We start from the raw sequence: 13854 nt of genomic DNA, 5'->3' as shown, positions 1-13854 counted from the left end.
ATGTGTACTTGCATTATTACGGCATATGTCACTATATTAGTTGAGAATGGTCTCAAAATGACACATTAGCGCTCTGCGCAATATTATCGTTTATCGCGATAATTTCTGAGAAAATTTATCGTACAGCTAAATTTGTTATCGTGACAGGCCTAGTTTAGACAGTATGTAAATGAAAAAGGGGGAAAAAAGAACTCATTGTCTTTTAGATTTACATAATTGCAGACAGTGTGAAAGCAAGATATGTGATCTTTTTTTTCTTATCAGCTTCTTTGTGAATGTTAACATCTATGTTTGCTTTTCAGACCTCCAACACAGAGAAATTTAGAAAAGTGAAGCTTTTATCATGATGTAATTTCTTCTCACAACATTTAAAAGACAAAGATTTTAGATGTTTTCATGTTCCAAACACATCTTTAAGTGATCATGGTTGTCATTGTCTGGTTTTTGTTTAAAAATTCTCATTCTTTAGGTTAGGACCGGTTCCAGCTTCTTCTGCAGCCATAACTTTGTAATATGTGCAGAATGGGGTTTGATATTGTGTGTTTGGGGGAAAAAAAACCTGCATGGACGTCTTGGAGGGAGCATGTGTTGCCCATAAATGTCAGTAAACTTTTCTGCAGGGATACTGCAACATGTAGTGATGGCAGAGAAGTCGATGTTGATCAGCAGCAGGCTTCTTTTGCACTGTAAAGTATTAAGTTGTCTTTATGAATGTAAATCAGCTCTTGATGAATGGCGGTTGCTCATGCAGCAGTGTCTCATTGATTAAAGACTTTGTGTGTCCAGCTTCGTCTTGCTCCATTTCCCTTTACATACTGAGATACGGCCAGATTTCATGAATACGCTCACTGGCCACCTTATCAGGTCCATCTTGCTGGCTTGGACCAGATTGGACCCCCTGTTCCCTTCAGAACTGCCTTAATTTGTGGTGTCATAGATTGAACAAGATGTTAGAAATCTTCCTCAGAGGTTTTCTCCATATTGACAGCATCACACAGTTGCTGCAGGTTTGTCGGCTGAACATCCATGATGTCAGTCTCCCGTTCCACCACATCCCAAAGCTGCTCTACTGGACTGAGAACAGGTTTGATGTGTTGTGTGTTCAGAGATGCTGTTCTGTAGACCTTGGTTTGAACCAGTGCTTATCAGACTTCCTGTTGTTTTTCTGTCATCTCCAACCAGTCTGCCCATTCTCCTCTGACCTCTGACATCAACAAGTCATTCTGGTCCAGACAACTGCTGCTCGCTGGATATTTTCTCTTCTTCAGACCATTCTCTGGAAACCCTAGAGATGGTTGTGTGTGAAAATCCCAGTAGATACTCAGACCAACAACCATGCCACATTCAAAGTTACTTAAATCTCCTTTCTTCCTCATCCTGATTCTCAGTTTGAACTTCAACAGTTCAACATGACCAGATGTGTTGAGTTGCTGCCATGTGATTGGCTGATTAGTTATTGGTGTTAATAAGTAATTGAAGAGGTGGAACTGATAAATTGGCTGGTGAGTGTAGTTTACTGGTATTTTAAACAGTACAGGGAGAAACGTGTAAATCCCTTTCCAGCTGTTTGGGGAAACAGTTGTTTACAGTATTAACATTTTAACAAATGAGGTAAAGTTAATGAGATGGAACTTGAACTATTCTGGTTTCTTACATTTACAGGAAAATGCAAGTGAAGTAAATGGGGGATAAAAACAGAAACAACTGGGAAACCAGTTTTTGAACTTCACTTTGTTAAACATGAGGGCTGCTGAGAGTTTAAACTGCATCTTCAGCATCTAACAGGAAAAAAAAGCAGCTCTGAGCTATAAGCTGTTTAATTGTCAGGAAGTTGCAGAGAATGCCTCAACTTTGGGGTATTCATGAAGTAAACTCCTCACAGAGCCCTGGGGCCTGAAATATTGAACGGCGACATGCTGTGTTTGTGTTGTAAGATCCCACCCTTCATGTGTTTCCCAGGATGCACCCCTCACAAGTGCGGCCGTGCAGTCACAGACGGCGTGGTGACGAGGGAGGAGGCTCAGGTCCTCAGGAGGTAAACCCACACTGTGCTCTGTACTTTCTTCGTTTCTCATACCCTGTCTCTACAGCTGCATTATGTTTTAATGCTTTTTGTCTCGCAGGCTGGCTGAGAGGGGGCTGGCGCTAGCTGGGTCAGAGGGAGGAGTGAGTATAAAACTAAATTAACATGATCGCACCGTCTTTAGGGAAAGAATTCTCCTGACGTGAATTTATGAGTCTAAATTGGTTGTTTTGCATGTTTCTTACCTGCTGAATGTTTTTGCGGATTTATCCAAACTAAAATGTTAGTTTAGGAACGTCCATGGAGGTTTTCATAATGAATTCATCTAAATAAACATTAAGTCTTAAAACTTTTCTGTCATATCCATAAATAAGTTATATAAGTTAAGACAGTAAATAGGAAAGATGTCAAATATACCTTTAGCTGATTAATAACTCCACTGAAAGACCCCAATCAACAAGCTTGTGGTGTGTTTGTAGCATCTGTGGCAGTTTGCCTGAAACCAGTTTGTTCCCATTGGAGCTTTGATTCTTTTTATTTATTTGTTTAGGATTAAACTGTATGCAGACATGGACAAAAATGTTGGTCCCTTTCGGTTAATGAAAGAAAAACTCACAATAGTCACAGAAATAACTTGAATCTGACAAAAGTAATAATAAATAAAAATTCTATGAAATTTAACCAATGTAAGTCAGACAGTCTTTCATTAACCGAGGGGTACCAACAATTTTATCCACGTCTATATAACTGTAGTGTAGATTTCAAAACAGGCCTTAAACATCTCTGACTGCATCGTTGTATAATATCTCTCTGCTCCTTAATCATTTTTTGTTAGAAAATAAGTTGAATGTAAACACAAACCTTTCAGCTGTATCTTATCAAGCAGTAGTTATCGTGTATTTTCTGTCTCATCTACTTGTTTTTGTTTTACTCCAGCTCATTTAGCTTTTCTGCAGAAAAAATGTAGGAAAAATGTGTAATTTTTTTTACCCCCACATCTGCACATCAGTAAGACTCTTACCTAAATTAACTTAAACTGATTCATAATTTTTTTTTATTCACATGTGGAAGAAATAATTTTCCCCTGACTTAATCCATCCACAGTTTAACCTCTTCTTCACAAGGTCTATTTTTTCTGCCTCCTGTCTGAAATGACATACCCAAAATAAGTCACAACTACAAGGGCTGTATGTTTAATCGTGGCCTCTACAGAAAGCTGAGACATGTGAGATTACTACACAAGTGTCCGAATCAAGATGTGTGTTACAGTGTTACCTCCTAAAAGAAAAACATATTACTTTCAGTAGCAGCCCGATTCATCTAGGAATTAATAAAGTAATGTCTGATGAGGATCTGTGCAAAAATAGAAACTAGAAAAAGTGAACATGGACAGTTTTACAGATGTTTTAATAGAGGTGCTACAGAGGTGGATGTTTTGATAATGGACACATCTATCAATGGTCAAGAGTCAGGATAGTCGAGGGATAGCCCCTAAATTCACCTAGAAGATCCTAATACGTTCAAACATCTTCTGCACTTCCTGTATCACATGCTGCTTCCTGTACGGGGGACCTTGTGAAGTTAAATATGGTCTTTTCTGCTTGACATTATTTAGACTTTTTCCCTTATTTTTCCCAGCCGAGCAGCTAACACACATCTAAGGCAATATTAAATTAATATGGCCAATTCATCGGTCGTCCAGAAATCTGCCTGCGTGATCAGGCGTTTTCTTTCTTTTGTCAATAAACTCAGCATGGACATCAACATGGCGGTAATCCATGAAGAGGGAATATGACTCATGACGCATGAAGTGGTTATTTACCTGTATTTAAATTAAAGGAAAAAAATGAAAGGTTTTTCATAGAGGGTTTCTGTTCTCAGCCCTGCTGGTGAAAAGTAGGGCTTTGTTAATGTTTGATCCATGGCAACAAAGATTGTTCGCTATAACGTCACAGTTGCTAAGGATCAGAGGATGAGTAACTGCTGCAGATTTCTAAAGGCTTACCTTTTTAATTTTGGTATATATTATGTTTTGTTGTGTGTTTGTAATGAAATCCATGATGTTGTTTACCTCCATCAATTTTACTCATCTGAAACCTTTTCAGCTGCATCTTGTTGGTTATGATGTCATCCTGCGATCAGCGTCTATGCAGGTGATCTGAGCAAAAGACGCTAACATGGCAGATAAACGGATGCTAACGCACCTGGAGATAAAATCATGAGTGAGAAAAGTTTGAGAGGAGTGTAAGATGTTTCTGGAACTCTTTACAAGGGTGTGAATCACAATTTTGGTCAGTGTTGATTTAATGGCTCACAATTCCATGTTATCACATATCTGCCAAGGTATCAGATTTTTTCTGTTGGGCATAAAATACAGGCTTATGAGATTTAGGAAATAATTTAAACACAGTTTCCTAACTTTTTGGTCTTGGGGTTGTAGAAAAAGGTTTTATTTATTCAAGTAGTTTAGCAGAAAACACAACCAGGGCTGGAGAATGTTGTGCATGTCTCAGAAACTAATTTTAGATGCTGATTAAATCATATTTTGTGCACTAACGGTGGTGTTGTGGTGGTGAAGCCTCCATATTGTTCATGTTATCTGCTGTATTTTATATTCTCAGCTGTAGAGGGCAGGCTGGCACAACAACCAGAGGTCCAGCTTAAAGGAGGAGTTAGGTTATTTTGCTGAAGGTCCCAGCATGCTCCCTTAATGTTTCCTGCCCCCATGGGGCCCAGTTGGTCCTCAGCCATTAAAGGAGCAACATGCAGACTTCTAGGAAAATTATTTATTTTCAGTGGAGTGTCCCAAAGGATTGGACTAGCAATAACAAGTAAAGAGCAGAAGCAAACCTCGAAACAATGACTGGGCCAAACAGGCGTTTGCTCAGCTGATTTGTTTTAATTTTCTGGACTAATTCATGTTTTTCCTACAACTCTTGCAGGCTTCCATACTGGACCTGCACTCTGGAGCGTTGTCAATGGGAAAACAATTTGTGAACATATACAGGTGAGAGGATGCACCGTTTAAAATGGTTACACCACTTTTTGCTGTCTGTCCTTTAAACACCCTTACTGATGTCGCCCTGTGTGAGCTGTCCTCTCCAGGTCCAGCCACCCATACAAGCCTCATTCATCACAGCTGGCAGAACCTGGTTCCACACGGATCATCCGCTCTCTTCTATATTTCTCACTCATTCAATCCTCCTCCTTTTCTTTCATCCCCCTTTTTGACACAGGATCCTAAGAGACCATCTGGCAGATTTAATCAGCAAACTGTGGTGACAGTGTTCTCCCACCACTCCTCAGCCTCCGCTTACCATCACACCAGGGGCTTCCTGATGTGTTGCCATCAGATGTTTAAAATCTGCTGTGTTTGAATGGTTGGGTGGCACCCCCCACCACAGTGATGGTGTACTGTACCAGGCTGCAAAGTTTTCCATTTTCACTAACCAGTCCAATCACTATGTGTATGATTGTGTCTTGTGTCTGCAGGTACTTTGGAGATCAGATCAAGAATGTGTTCACACCAGAGGATTTCAAGCTTTACAGGTGACTGCTTAGTTGCAAATACAACCAAAACAACCAAATACTGAAAACACAGACAGATATTGAAATATAGTTACTACTATTCTCTCATTCATTTCAGTTGTTTTTTTTTCTTTTTGTATATAACACTAATAAACAAAAGTCATATCACAGAAAAGCAGTACAATAGAAGTTCTGATTTAACAGTTTATAGTTCACCTAGTTATGGTCCAGTATAATATAATCCTGTCTGATCAAGTTAATTACAGTCCCATCCAGTCCAGTTCATTTCAGTCCTTTTAAACTAATTCAGTCCAGTTTATTATTATCCTGAACAGTCTGATTCAATCCAGTTCAGTCCTGTTTCTTTTTAATTCACCTCAGCCCAGTTAATTATAGTCATACTGAATCAGATTCATTATGATCCAGTTCAGTCCAATTCATTATAATCCGATTAATTCTGAAATCGTTTTAATGCTGTTCAGTCTGTCCCTTTAATCCAGTTCAGTCCAGTGGGTTTTAATTTATTATAATCCTGTGAAAAGCAGTTCTTTATATCTAATTTAGTGCAGTTTGTAGCTTGTTCTAGTTATTTTAAATAATACATTTTAATCAAATTATTATCAAATTAGTTTATTCCTATTTATTAGTATCTACTTCAGCACGATCAAACCAAATTCATATGATATCAAATTATAGGATTAAAATATCTTTAATAATTAAAATTAATTTCAGTCCAATTTGTTATAAAATACCGTCCAGTCCAGTTCTTTCTTATATAATTAAATCCAGTTCATTATAATCCATTTTAGACCAATTTATTGTAATTCAGCTCAGTCCATATAACCCAACAGAATCAAACATTATACTTTAGTTCATGTTAATCCAGTTTAGTCCAAATTATTACAATAATTTTTTAATAACGGTTTATAAAAAGTGAATTCAGTATATTATGAAAGGCTTAATATCCTTCACTAATTCTATTTGCCAACAAATACCTTTGCATTTCTGTACCAACACTCAGGTTCCTGCCCATTCTGATGCTTACACCTCTCAGGTTATTAATCCCAGACAACACCAAAAGAAAAATATTAGATCTTGTCACAAACTGTTTTCTAATAGCAGTTTCACTTTCGAAGTGTTTGCACGGACTTCAAATCTCATAAAGCTTTAACTGCTAGAATCCAGTAGGGATTTCGTCTTAGATGTGAGGCCTTGACAGTAGCGTCTGCAAGTGTATCACAGTCATAAATCATGCTGCTTGGAAGAATTAAATCGGCTTTCAACTTGACTCACTGTGTCCATTTTTCATGGTCAGAGATGTTCGTGGCCGAATCCAGGCTGTCATTGCTGAGACGTTTGGCTTGGACCTAAATCTGATGTACCTCACCAAACCTACCTTCTTCTCCAGAATCAACAGCACCGCAGCCAAGACCCAACACGACGAATACTGGCACCCGCACATAGATAAGGTAACAGACCAAAACAGAGCCACGACTCTTTGGCTCTCGGAAATACGGATTTGGGTTTACAACATGAAGCAGATGTGACTTTAAAAAATTAGATTTACATAAAAAAAACAAACAAAGAAATTCTTTGAACTCAGAGCCAGGATGTAACCTGCTCCCATCAAATTAACTGAGAGATTGTTCTGATTTCTTTCATAACATCTTAAAAAACCAAACCTACGTCCTTGACCTCTGGGCAGCAAATGAAAGATTTCAGAATGGCTGTGGCCATTACAGCTCTGCCAAATAAACTTAAAACGCAGTCTTTTTATCTCCTAAGCTTTTTAGTCATATTTATACAAATGGATGCAACCTTTTAAAGGTTTTCAAGGAGACAATGTTTTAAACAAGTGGCTAGATTTTAATCTGCCCCATTAGGCCGCTGCCATGGAGACCTGAGCCAGATGGGTTGAAAATAGGTGCATATACAGACCATCTTGTACTGATATGTGAGTTTTAAACTGCACAGGCCATCATTAAAAGGGCAAACCTTGTGTCTAGAGAACCAGTTTTGTTTTTCTTTGAAAAACTTTTGCAGTCTGCTCAGTCAGAAATCTGCATGCAGCTTTGTTTTTTTTTTTTTTTTTTTTTTTTTTTTTTTTTTTTTAAGATTTTACTGCTCCATGTGGTTAAACTTTGATAAAACACAAAGTACATGGTCTTAACTTCCACTGGGGCCACTCCTTTTGCCTCTATAGGAATTAAAAGGTAATTAGTAATAAGGTCCTGTTAATCAAACTAACCTGATTAACTGATCATCAGCGAGTGTGAGTGCTTCTATAAAAACTGGTTTGCTGGTCTAAAGGATTTAGGTGTGTGTTGACAAAATGTCAAGAGGTCAGACAGAGAACGAAAAATTGCAAAAATAATGGCAAAGTAGTGAATGAGAAAAAAATCATAATAATGAAAATGTGCACTGAAACCTGTTTGTCATCATTTTTAAAGAGATAACTTGGATAGAAATAATCACATGGTGAGATTCAAACAGGTCATTAATTGCTCCTGAACTTGGACGGCAGCCTGCAGTCTGGTCCCAAGAACACATCAGGATGCATCCTCGGTGTGGTGGTACACGAGAAGAACACACACACACACACACACAGAACCCTATATAGTTTGTAAAGCATATTACCTCCAGCTGTGTCCAAACACATCCAGCATCCTTTTAAGATGCGGGAGATGGATAGAGTCGTGCATCCGATTAAATGAAACCCCCAGGTGATTCTGAAGGTTGGTCATTGGTGTTATTAACCAGGCAGCCAGGGTTTAACCTTCATTTACTAATAAAACAAATCATTATAATATAAAGATTCCAAGATTCAAAATTGTTTATTTGTCATATGCAAGTTCAACACAAGGTCAACAATGCAATGAAATGCTTGGGATGAGAGGAACCGTTTGACTCGCTAAGATAATCAAGAATTACTAGTAGCATGCAATAATAGTACATGGTAAAAAAGTGTTTGCAAAAATACAGGAGAAATAAGTAAACAATATAGTAAAAGCTATATAATAAAATTGGTGCTGGACAACGATGAAAGTTTTTAATTGCGATTAATCGCATGACATGTTGCGATTAATCGCATTGTTGCGCAAAATCGTTCCTTTAAAAGAAGGCATACAGCTTTATAAAGAAAAATGCTCTAAATTTTGGTTTACAAACACTACATCAGGGGTATCCAACCTGCGGCTTCGGAGCCACACGTGGCTCTCTGGACCTTGCACAATGCCTCTAAATACGTGGCCTAAAATATTTTTTTAAATCTATCTTTTTCTATCAATAGGTTGGAAACCAGCGACTTTTTTTTTTTTTTTACTTTACATCATTTTCCACAAACATCTACATCCCTTAGAAGAAAGTCTGTCTATCCTCTTTTTATAAAGGTTTTATGTTTTTCTTTATTTCAAAACCTAAAAATGGAAATGAAAATGTGGTTCTTCAAAAATAACAAATATACTATGGTGGCTCTTCATTTAAAAAAATATTACCTGCCTTTTGCCTTTTTGAAAAGTCTCGTAACATTTGCAGCTCTAAATGAGTTTTATTTAGCTGTCTGAGGGAAAAATGGCTCTTTGGATTGGAAAGGCTGCAGACCCCTGCACTAAACACATAAACAGGTTTAGCAGCAGTTTTCTCTTTAAACAGCAACGGTTAAAATGTTTCTTCATATATATTTATAAAATCAAATATTTATGAGAAAGAAGGATGAAATGTTCAGGATTTACTAACTAAAAGGTAAAAAGTCAGCAGGATGAATTTAAAGCTGTGAAGCTGCTTCCTTCTAAACACAGAAGGAACAATATGTGATGAATATCAGCATCAGGTGAACAGACAGAAAGCAGGATTAGAATCTCACAGCTTCTAGATGGTGAGGAGAAAGAAATATTCACAATATGTACAAAACTTCCATCCATGCACCTTCAGTGCTTCATTATCCTGATTTTTGGCCTATAAATTCTCTAACCTTTCATTCTTAGCTTGACTGTTTAGCTTAACACCTCTGCACCTGCAGCCTCCGCTACCAGGAGTTAAGGGGTTAACATCTTGTTTCCAGGTGTAGCGTCAGGTCTGTAGATGTAACTGTAAACATGTGTGGTATCAACAGAAAGTCCAGAATCTCAGCTAACAGCTCAGTGAAACCATTTCTATGACCACCAAACACAATACAATAGGTAGAAGACCAGGTACACAAAGTCCGAAAATATAAGTAAACACAGATGGTGTCTCCCCGTGTCCACCCGATGGCATGAACACGAACAAACGGCTCCTCTACTAAAAGCTCACATCTCACAGATTCCACACTGTGATGCAGCCAGTCAGCAGGCTCTCGATGGTGCACCTGTAGAAGTCTGTGAGGATGCTGGTGTTCATACCAAACTTCCTCAACTTCCTCAGGAAGTAGAGTCTTTGTCTGGCTTTTTTTTTTACCACAGTGTCTGTATGTAGTGTCCAGGACAAATCCTCAGTGATGTGAATGCCGAGGAACTTGAAGCTGCTGACCTGCTCCACCTCAGCGTTGTTGATGTAGGTGGGGGGGGTGCTGGTCTACACACTGTCTCCTGAAGTTCACTATCATCTCCTCAGTTTTGCTGAGGTTATTTTCCTGACACCAGCTGGCCAGTGATTTCACCTCATCTCTGTAGGCGCTCTCGTCATTGTTGGTGATGAGGCCTAAGATGGTGGTGTCATCTGCAAACTTGAGGATGATTTTGGAGCTGTGCCTGGCGGTACAGTCGTGGGTGAACAGGGAGTGCAGGAGTGGGCTGAGAACACAGCCCTGTGGTGTACCAGTGCTGAGGATGAGAGTGGAGGAGGGGTGACTGCCGATTCTCACCGCCTATGGTCTATTGGTGAGGAAGTCCCATATCTAGCAGCAGATGGGCTTCTCCAACCCCAGGGCGGTGAGCTTTGAGACCAGTTTGGATGGGATTATGGTGTTGAATGCCAAACTGTAGTCAATGAAAAGCATTGTCACATATGTGTTTCCCCTCTCCAGGTGGTTGAGAGAGGTGTGGACTGCTAGAGCAATGGCGTCGTCTGTCGACCTCATTGATCTATATGCAAACTGCAGGGGGTCCAGGGTGACTGGGAGGGAGCCACAGATGTGTCTCTTAATGATTAGCTCAAAGCACTTCATGATGACAGATGTGAGCGCTATGGGCCGATAGTCATTGGGGCAGGATGCTGTGGGGGTCTTTGGGATGGGAACAACCGTGGAGGTCTTGAAGATGGTGGGCATGACAGACTGGCTCAGAGACAGGTTGAAGATGTTAGTAAACACACCGGTGAGTTGGTCAGCACAGGCTCTCAGCACCCAACCGGGGATGCCGTCGGGCCCTGGTGCTTTGCGGGGGTTTACATTCTTGAATGCCCGTCTCACTGTAACCGTGTCTATACAGAGTATGGCGTCCTCACTGGCCACGTGTGGTTTGGTGACAGGCATGGTGTTGCCTGCATCAAACCTGGCATAGAAGGTGTTAAGCTCATCCAGAAATGATGTGTTGGATACTTCTGCAGGCCTGTCCATTCCTTGTAGTCAGTGATACAGCGTAGTCCATGCCAGACGTGTCTGAGGTCATGGCTCTGTTGGGCAGATTCCACTTTTTCCCTTTATTCACTCTGGGAAGTCCTGATGGTCCTTCTGAGGTTGTACTTAGCTGCTTTGTAGGCATCAGGGTCTCCTGAGTTGAAGGCAGCGGTGCGAGCTTTGAGTTTAGCATGCACCTCTGGTCCAGCCCATGGTTTCTGATTAGGGTAAGTGCAGATGAAGGTTTTGGGCACAGCGTCATCACTGCACTTCCCTATGTAGCGTACGATAGAGTCTGTGTATGCATTGATATCCATATTGATATCTGCTCCATTTGGAGATCTGCCTGGGAACCGGTTTTTCCAGTTTGAGCCTTTGTTTGTAAAGAGGCAGCAGCAAAATGGCACTATGGTCAGATTTATCAAAGAATGGGCAGAAGGTTTGTAACTGTCTTTAAATGGGGTGTAACAGGGATCCAGAGTCTGCTCCCCCCTGGTGGGGAGAGATGTGCTTTGGTAATATTTTAGTAAAACCGTTTTCATGTTAGCTCTATTAAAGTTCCCCCCCAAACAGCGAAAGTGGCTTCAGGGTGTGAATTTTCAAGTCCATTTATAATCCCATACAGTTGTCTAGGTTAGGTGGCTCTAACAGCCAATCAGGGATACAGTCTAGGGATTGTGTTTTTACAGCCTGAGGTGGGATACATACTACTGTGAGGATAACTGAGCTGAATTCTCTAGGCAGATAAGAGGGTCTTTAATGGTTAGCAGCTCCAGGGCTGGAGTTCAGTAAGTTGTTAAAATACGTGCATCTGTTGCCCACAAGGAGATAACCATAAAGCACACACCCCCTCCACAAGACTTGTCTGACTCCTCTGGAAGAGTAGGTCTGTTGTATCTCTGGCGGGTTCGGCATAGCACGCCGGCTCGCTTTCCTCTTTGCATCTTCCTCTTACGGCACCGATGTAAACAAAGGAGCCATGTGAGAACGTCTGCCGCGGAGTCCTCAAAAGGCGGCTTAATGTCCACACTAACTGACGCACGTAACGTGTGCTGTGGTCATACTCGTAGCGTGGAAATGCAGTCCAAGTAAAGAAGGTAAAATAAAAAGGGAATCAAACAAAAAGAGCGAGTTGGCACGGAGCTCTCATCAGTGCAACCATCCTGCGGCACAACTTGATGACACATGATAAGATATGGTTGTAGTAATTTTTATTCATTAAAGACCACATTTAGCACATTAGTCTGGGAGGTTTGGACGTGTATGGAGTGATATTTATACGGCTGAGGGAACGTTTCTGATGAGGGTGCTTCAATGCAAACAAGTGTCTATTGTGCTGATAGTTTTAGCTAAACCAGCAGCAGAATTAAATCACATCTTCACCATGACTTGTTCTTGAATTCATTAAATGAATGAAAAATTGTTTAATTACCCCTGAGAGAAATTATAACGTTAAAAGAAAAAATGCGCTATATTTTTATTATTTTAAAATAACTAAAAGCTTTGTAAATAACCAAAAGTTATTTTAACAATCTGACAGAAATCATAAAGTAGTTTTATTATTGCATTTTTAATGAACTAAACAGCAGAAAACAACACAAATAAATTTGTTCAAACATGTCAGCACTCAAATATTCGTAAGAGTACTCCTGAGTTTTTGCTGGTTTTTAACTAAGAACAAATCCAGGACACAAAGATTTTCATGAATAACTCAACCTTTGTAATAAGTTTGTAAGCAGCACTTTAGAATAACATTGTTTAAACGTGGCCCAGTGACCCCAAACACAGCAGTAAATATTCAACAGTATGACGGAAAAAGACAAGAATAAAGTTGAAATGATCCAGTTAGTTTTCAGACCTTAAACTGGAATGCTGTGCTGGGACAATTAGAGATGTGCGTCAACATATATCTGCTCTCTGCAATGATCTGAAACAACATCATAAAGAAAGTCGCATCTTACAGAAAACACTTCAGACAAAGTTAACTAAGGCAGCTCAATTTCCTCCTGTACATGCCTCTATTATTATGAAAGTTGTTCATGATTACACATGTTCATTCTTCATACTTATTAATGGAGGTGCGACTTTAGAGCTTACTGCTCTATTCTTAGTTCTTACCAAGGTCTGAAGGTGTTTTTAGGTCATTGCCAGGAGGCATAAGTTGATCTGAGATTGAGATGAGATGTTGGCATCAGTTTAAACCAACATGTGTGTGTCTAGGGAGAGGTGTTAATGATTCACAACTTATTTAGTTTTAATATGTAAAAATATGATTGTGAGCAACTATAGTCATGATTCTTCAGATTAGTGGGAGATCAGATGTGATTTCTTCAGTCTGGGTCACTGCTATTTGAGAGAAAGTAGCTAATATTCCTGAAAGTTGTGAAACTATCAGCTTGGATGTGTTATTTTTAAATATTCATTAAAGCGTCTGTCCTTATGTTAGTTTTCAGTTCTGTGCTGTTACAGGAGCAGAAAAGAAATTAATCAAATCTCCCTTCATTGTGCTGTCTTGTATCTCATATTGGTTTTATCTCTATATTAATATTTGCCTCTTGATCTTTTCCCACTGGCCCTCAACAGCAGGAAAAATGTAATCAGTAAAGAGCCTCTTTGCTTCTCCATCTGTCTCAGCCACCATTTTGAAGTTAACTGGCTAACCCACCACTCATTTCCATGTAAATAGCCTCTGTCCTTCCTGGCAGTGCATTTTCTTCCCATCCATCTTATGGCTGATATGGTGTCAAGGCAGAAACATGAAATATGTTTA

General features: G+C 39.6%; 1 protein-coding gene across 1 annotated transcript in view; it reads left to right on the top strand.

The window, feature by feature from the left end:
• uts2r2 (urotensin-2 receptor 2) overlaps positions 1 to 13854 on the top strand; it is a 36394-nt gene that overhangs the window by 6522 nt on the left and 16018 nt on the right. The window contains exons 3-7 of the mRNA XM_041973324.1: positions 1960 to 2035; positions 2124 to 2166; positions 4966 to 5030; positions 5516 to 5572; positions 6867 to 7020. Of these exons, the coding sequence (XP_041829258.1) occupies positions 1960 to 2035; positions 2124 to 2166; positions 4966 to 5030; positions 5516 to 5572; positions 6867 to 7020 (395 nt within the window). The remainder of the gene's footprint in view (positions 1 to 1959; positions 2036 to 2123; positions 2167 to 4965; positions 5031 to 5515; positions 5573 to 6866; positions 7021 to 13854) is intronic.

This window comes from Melanotaenia boesemani, chromosome 21, assembly GCF_017639745.1.
Source record: "Melanotaenia boesemani isolate fMelBoe1 chromosome 21, fMelBoe1.pri, whole genome shotgun sequence".
In the NCBI taxonomy this organism is placed as follows: domain Eukaryota; kingdom Metazoa; phylum Chordata; class Actinopteri; order Atheriniformes; family Melanotaeniidae; genus Melanotaenia; species Melanotaenia boesemani.
The sequence above is the reverse complement of the archived record's forward strand: the minus strand, read 5'-3'. Positions and strand labels throughout refer to the sequence as shown.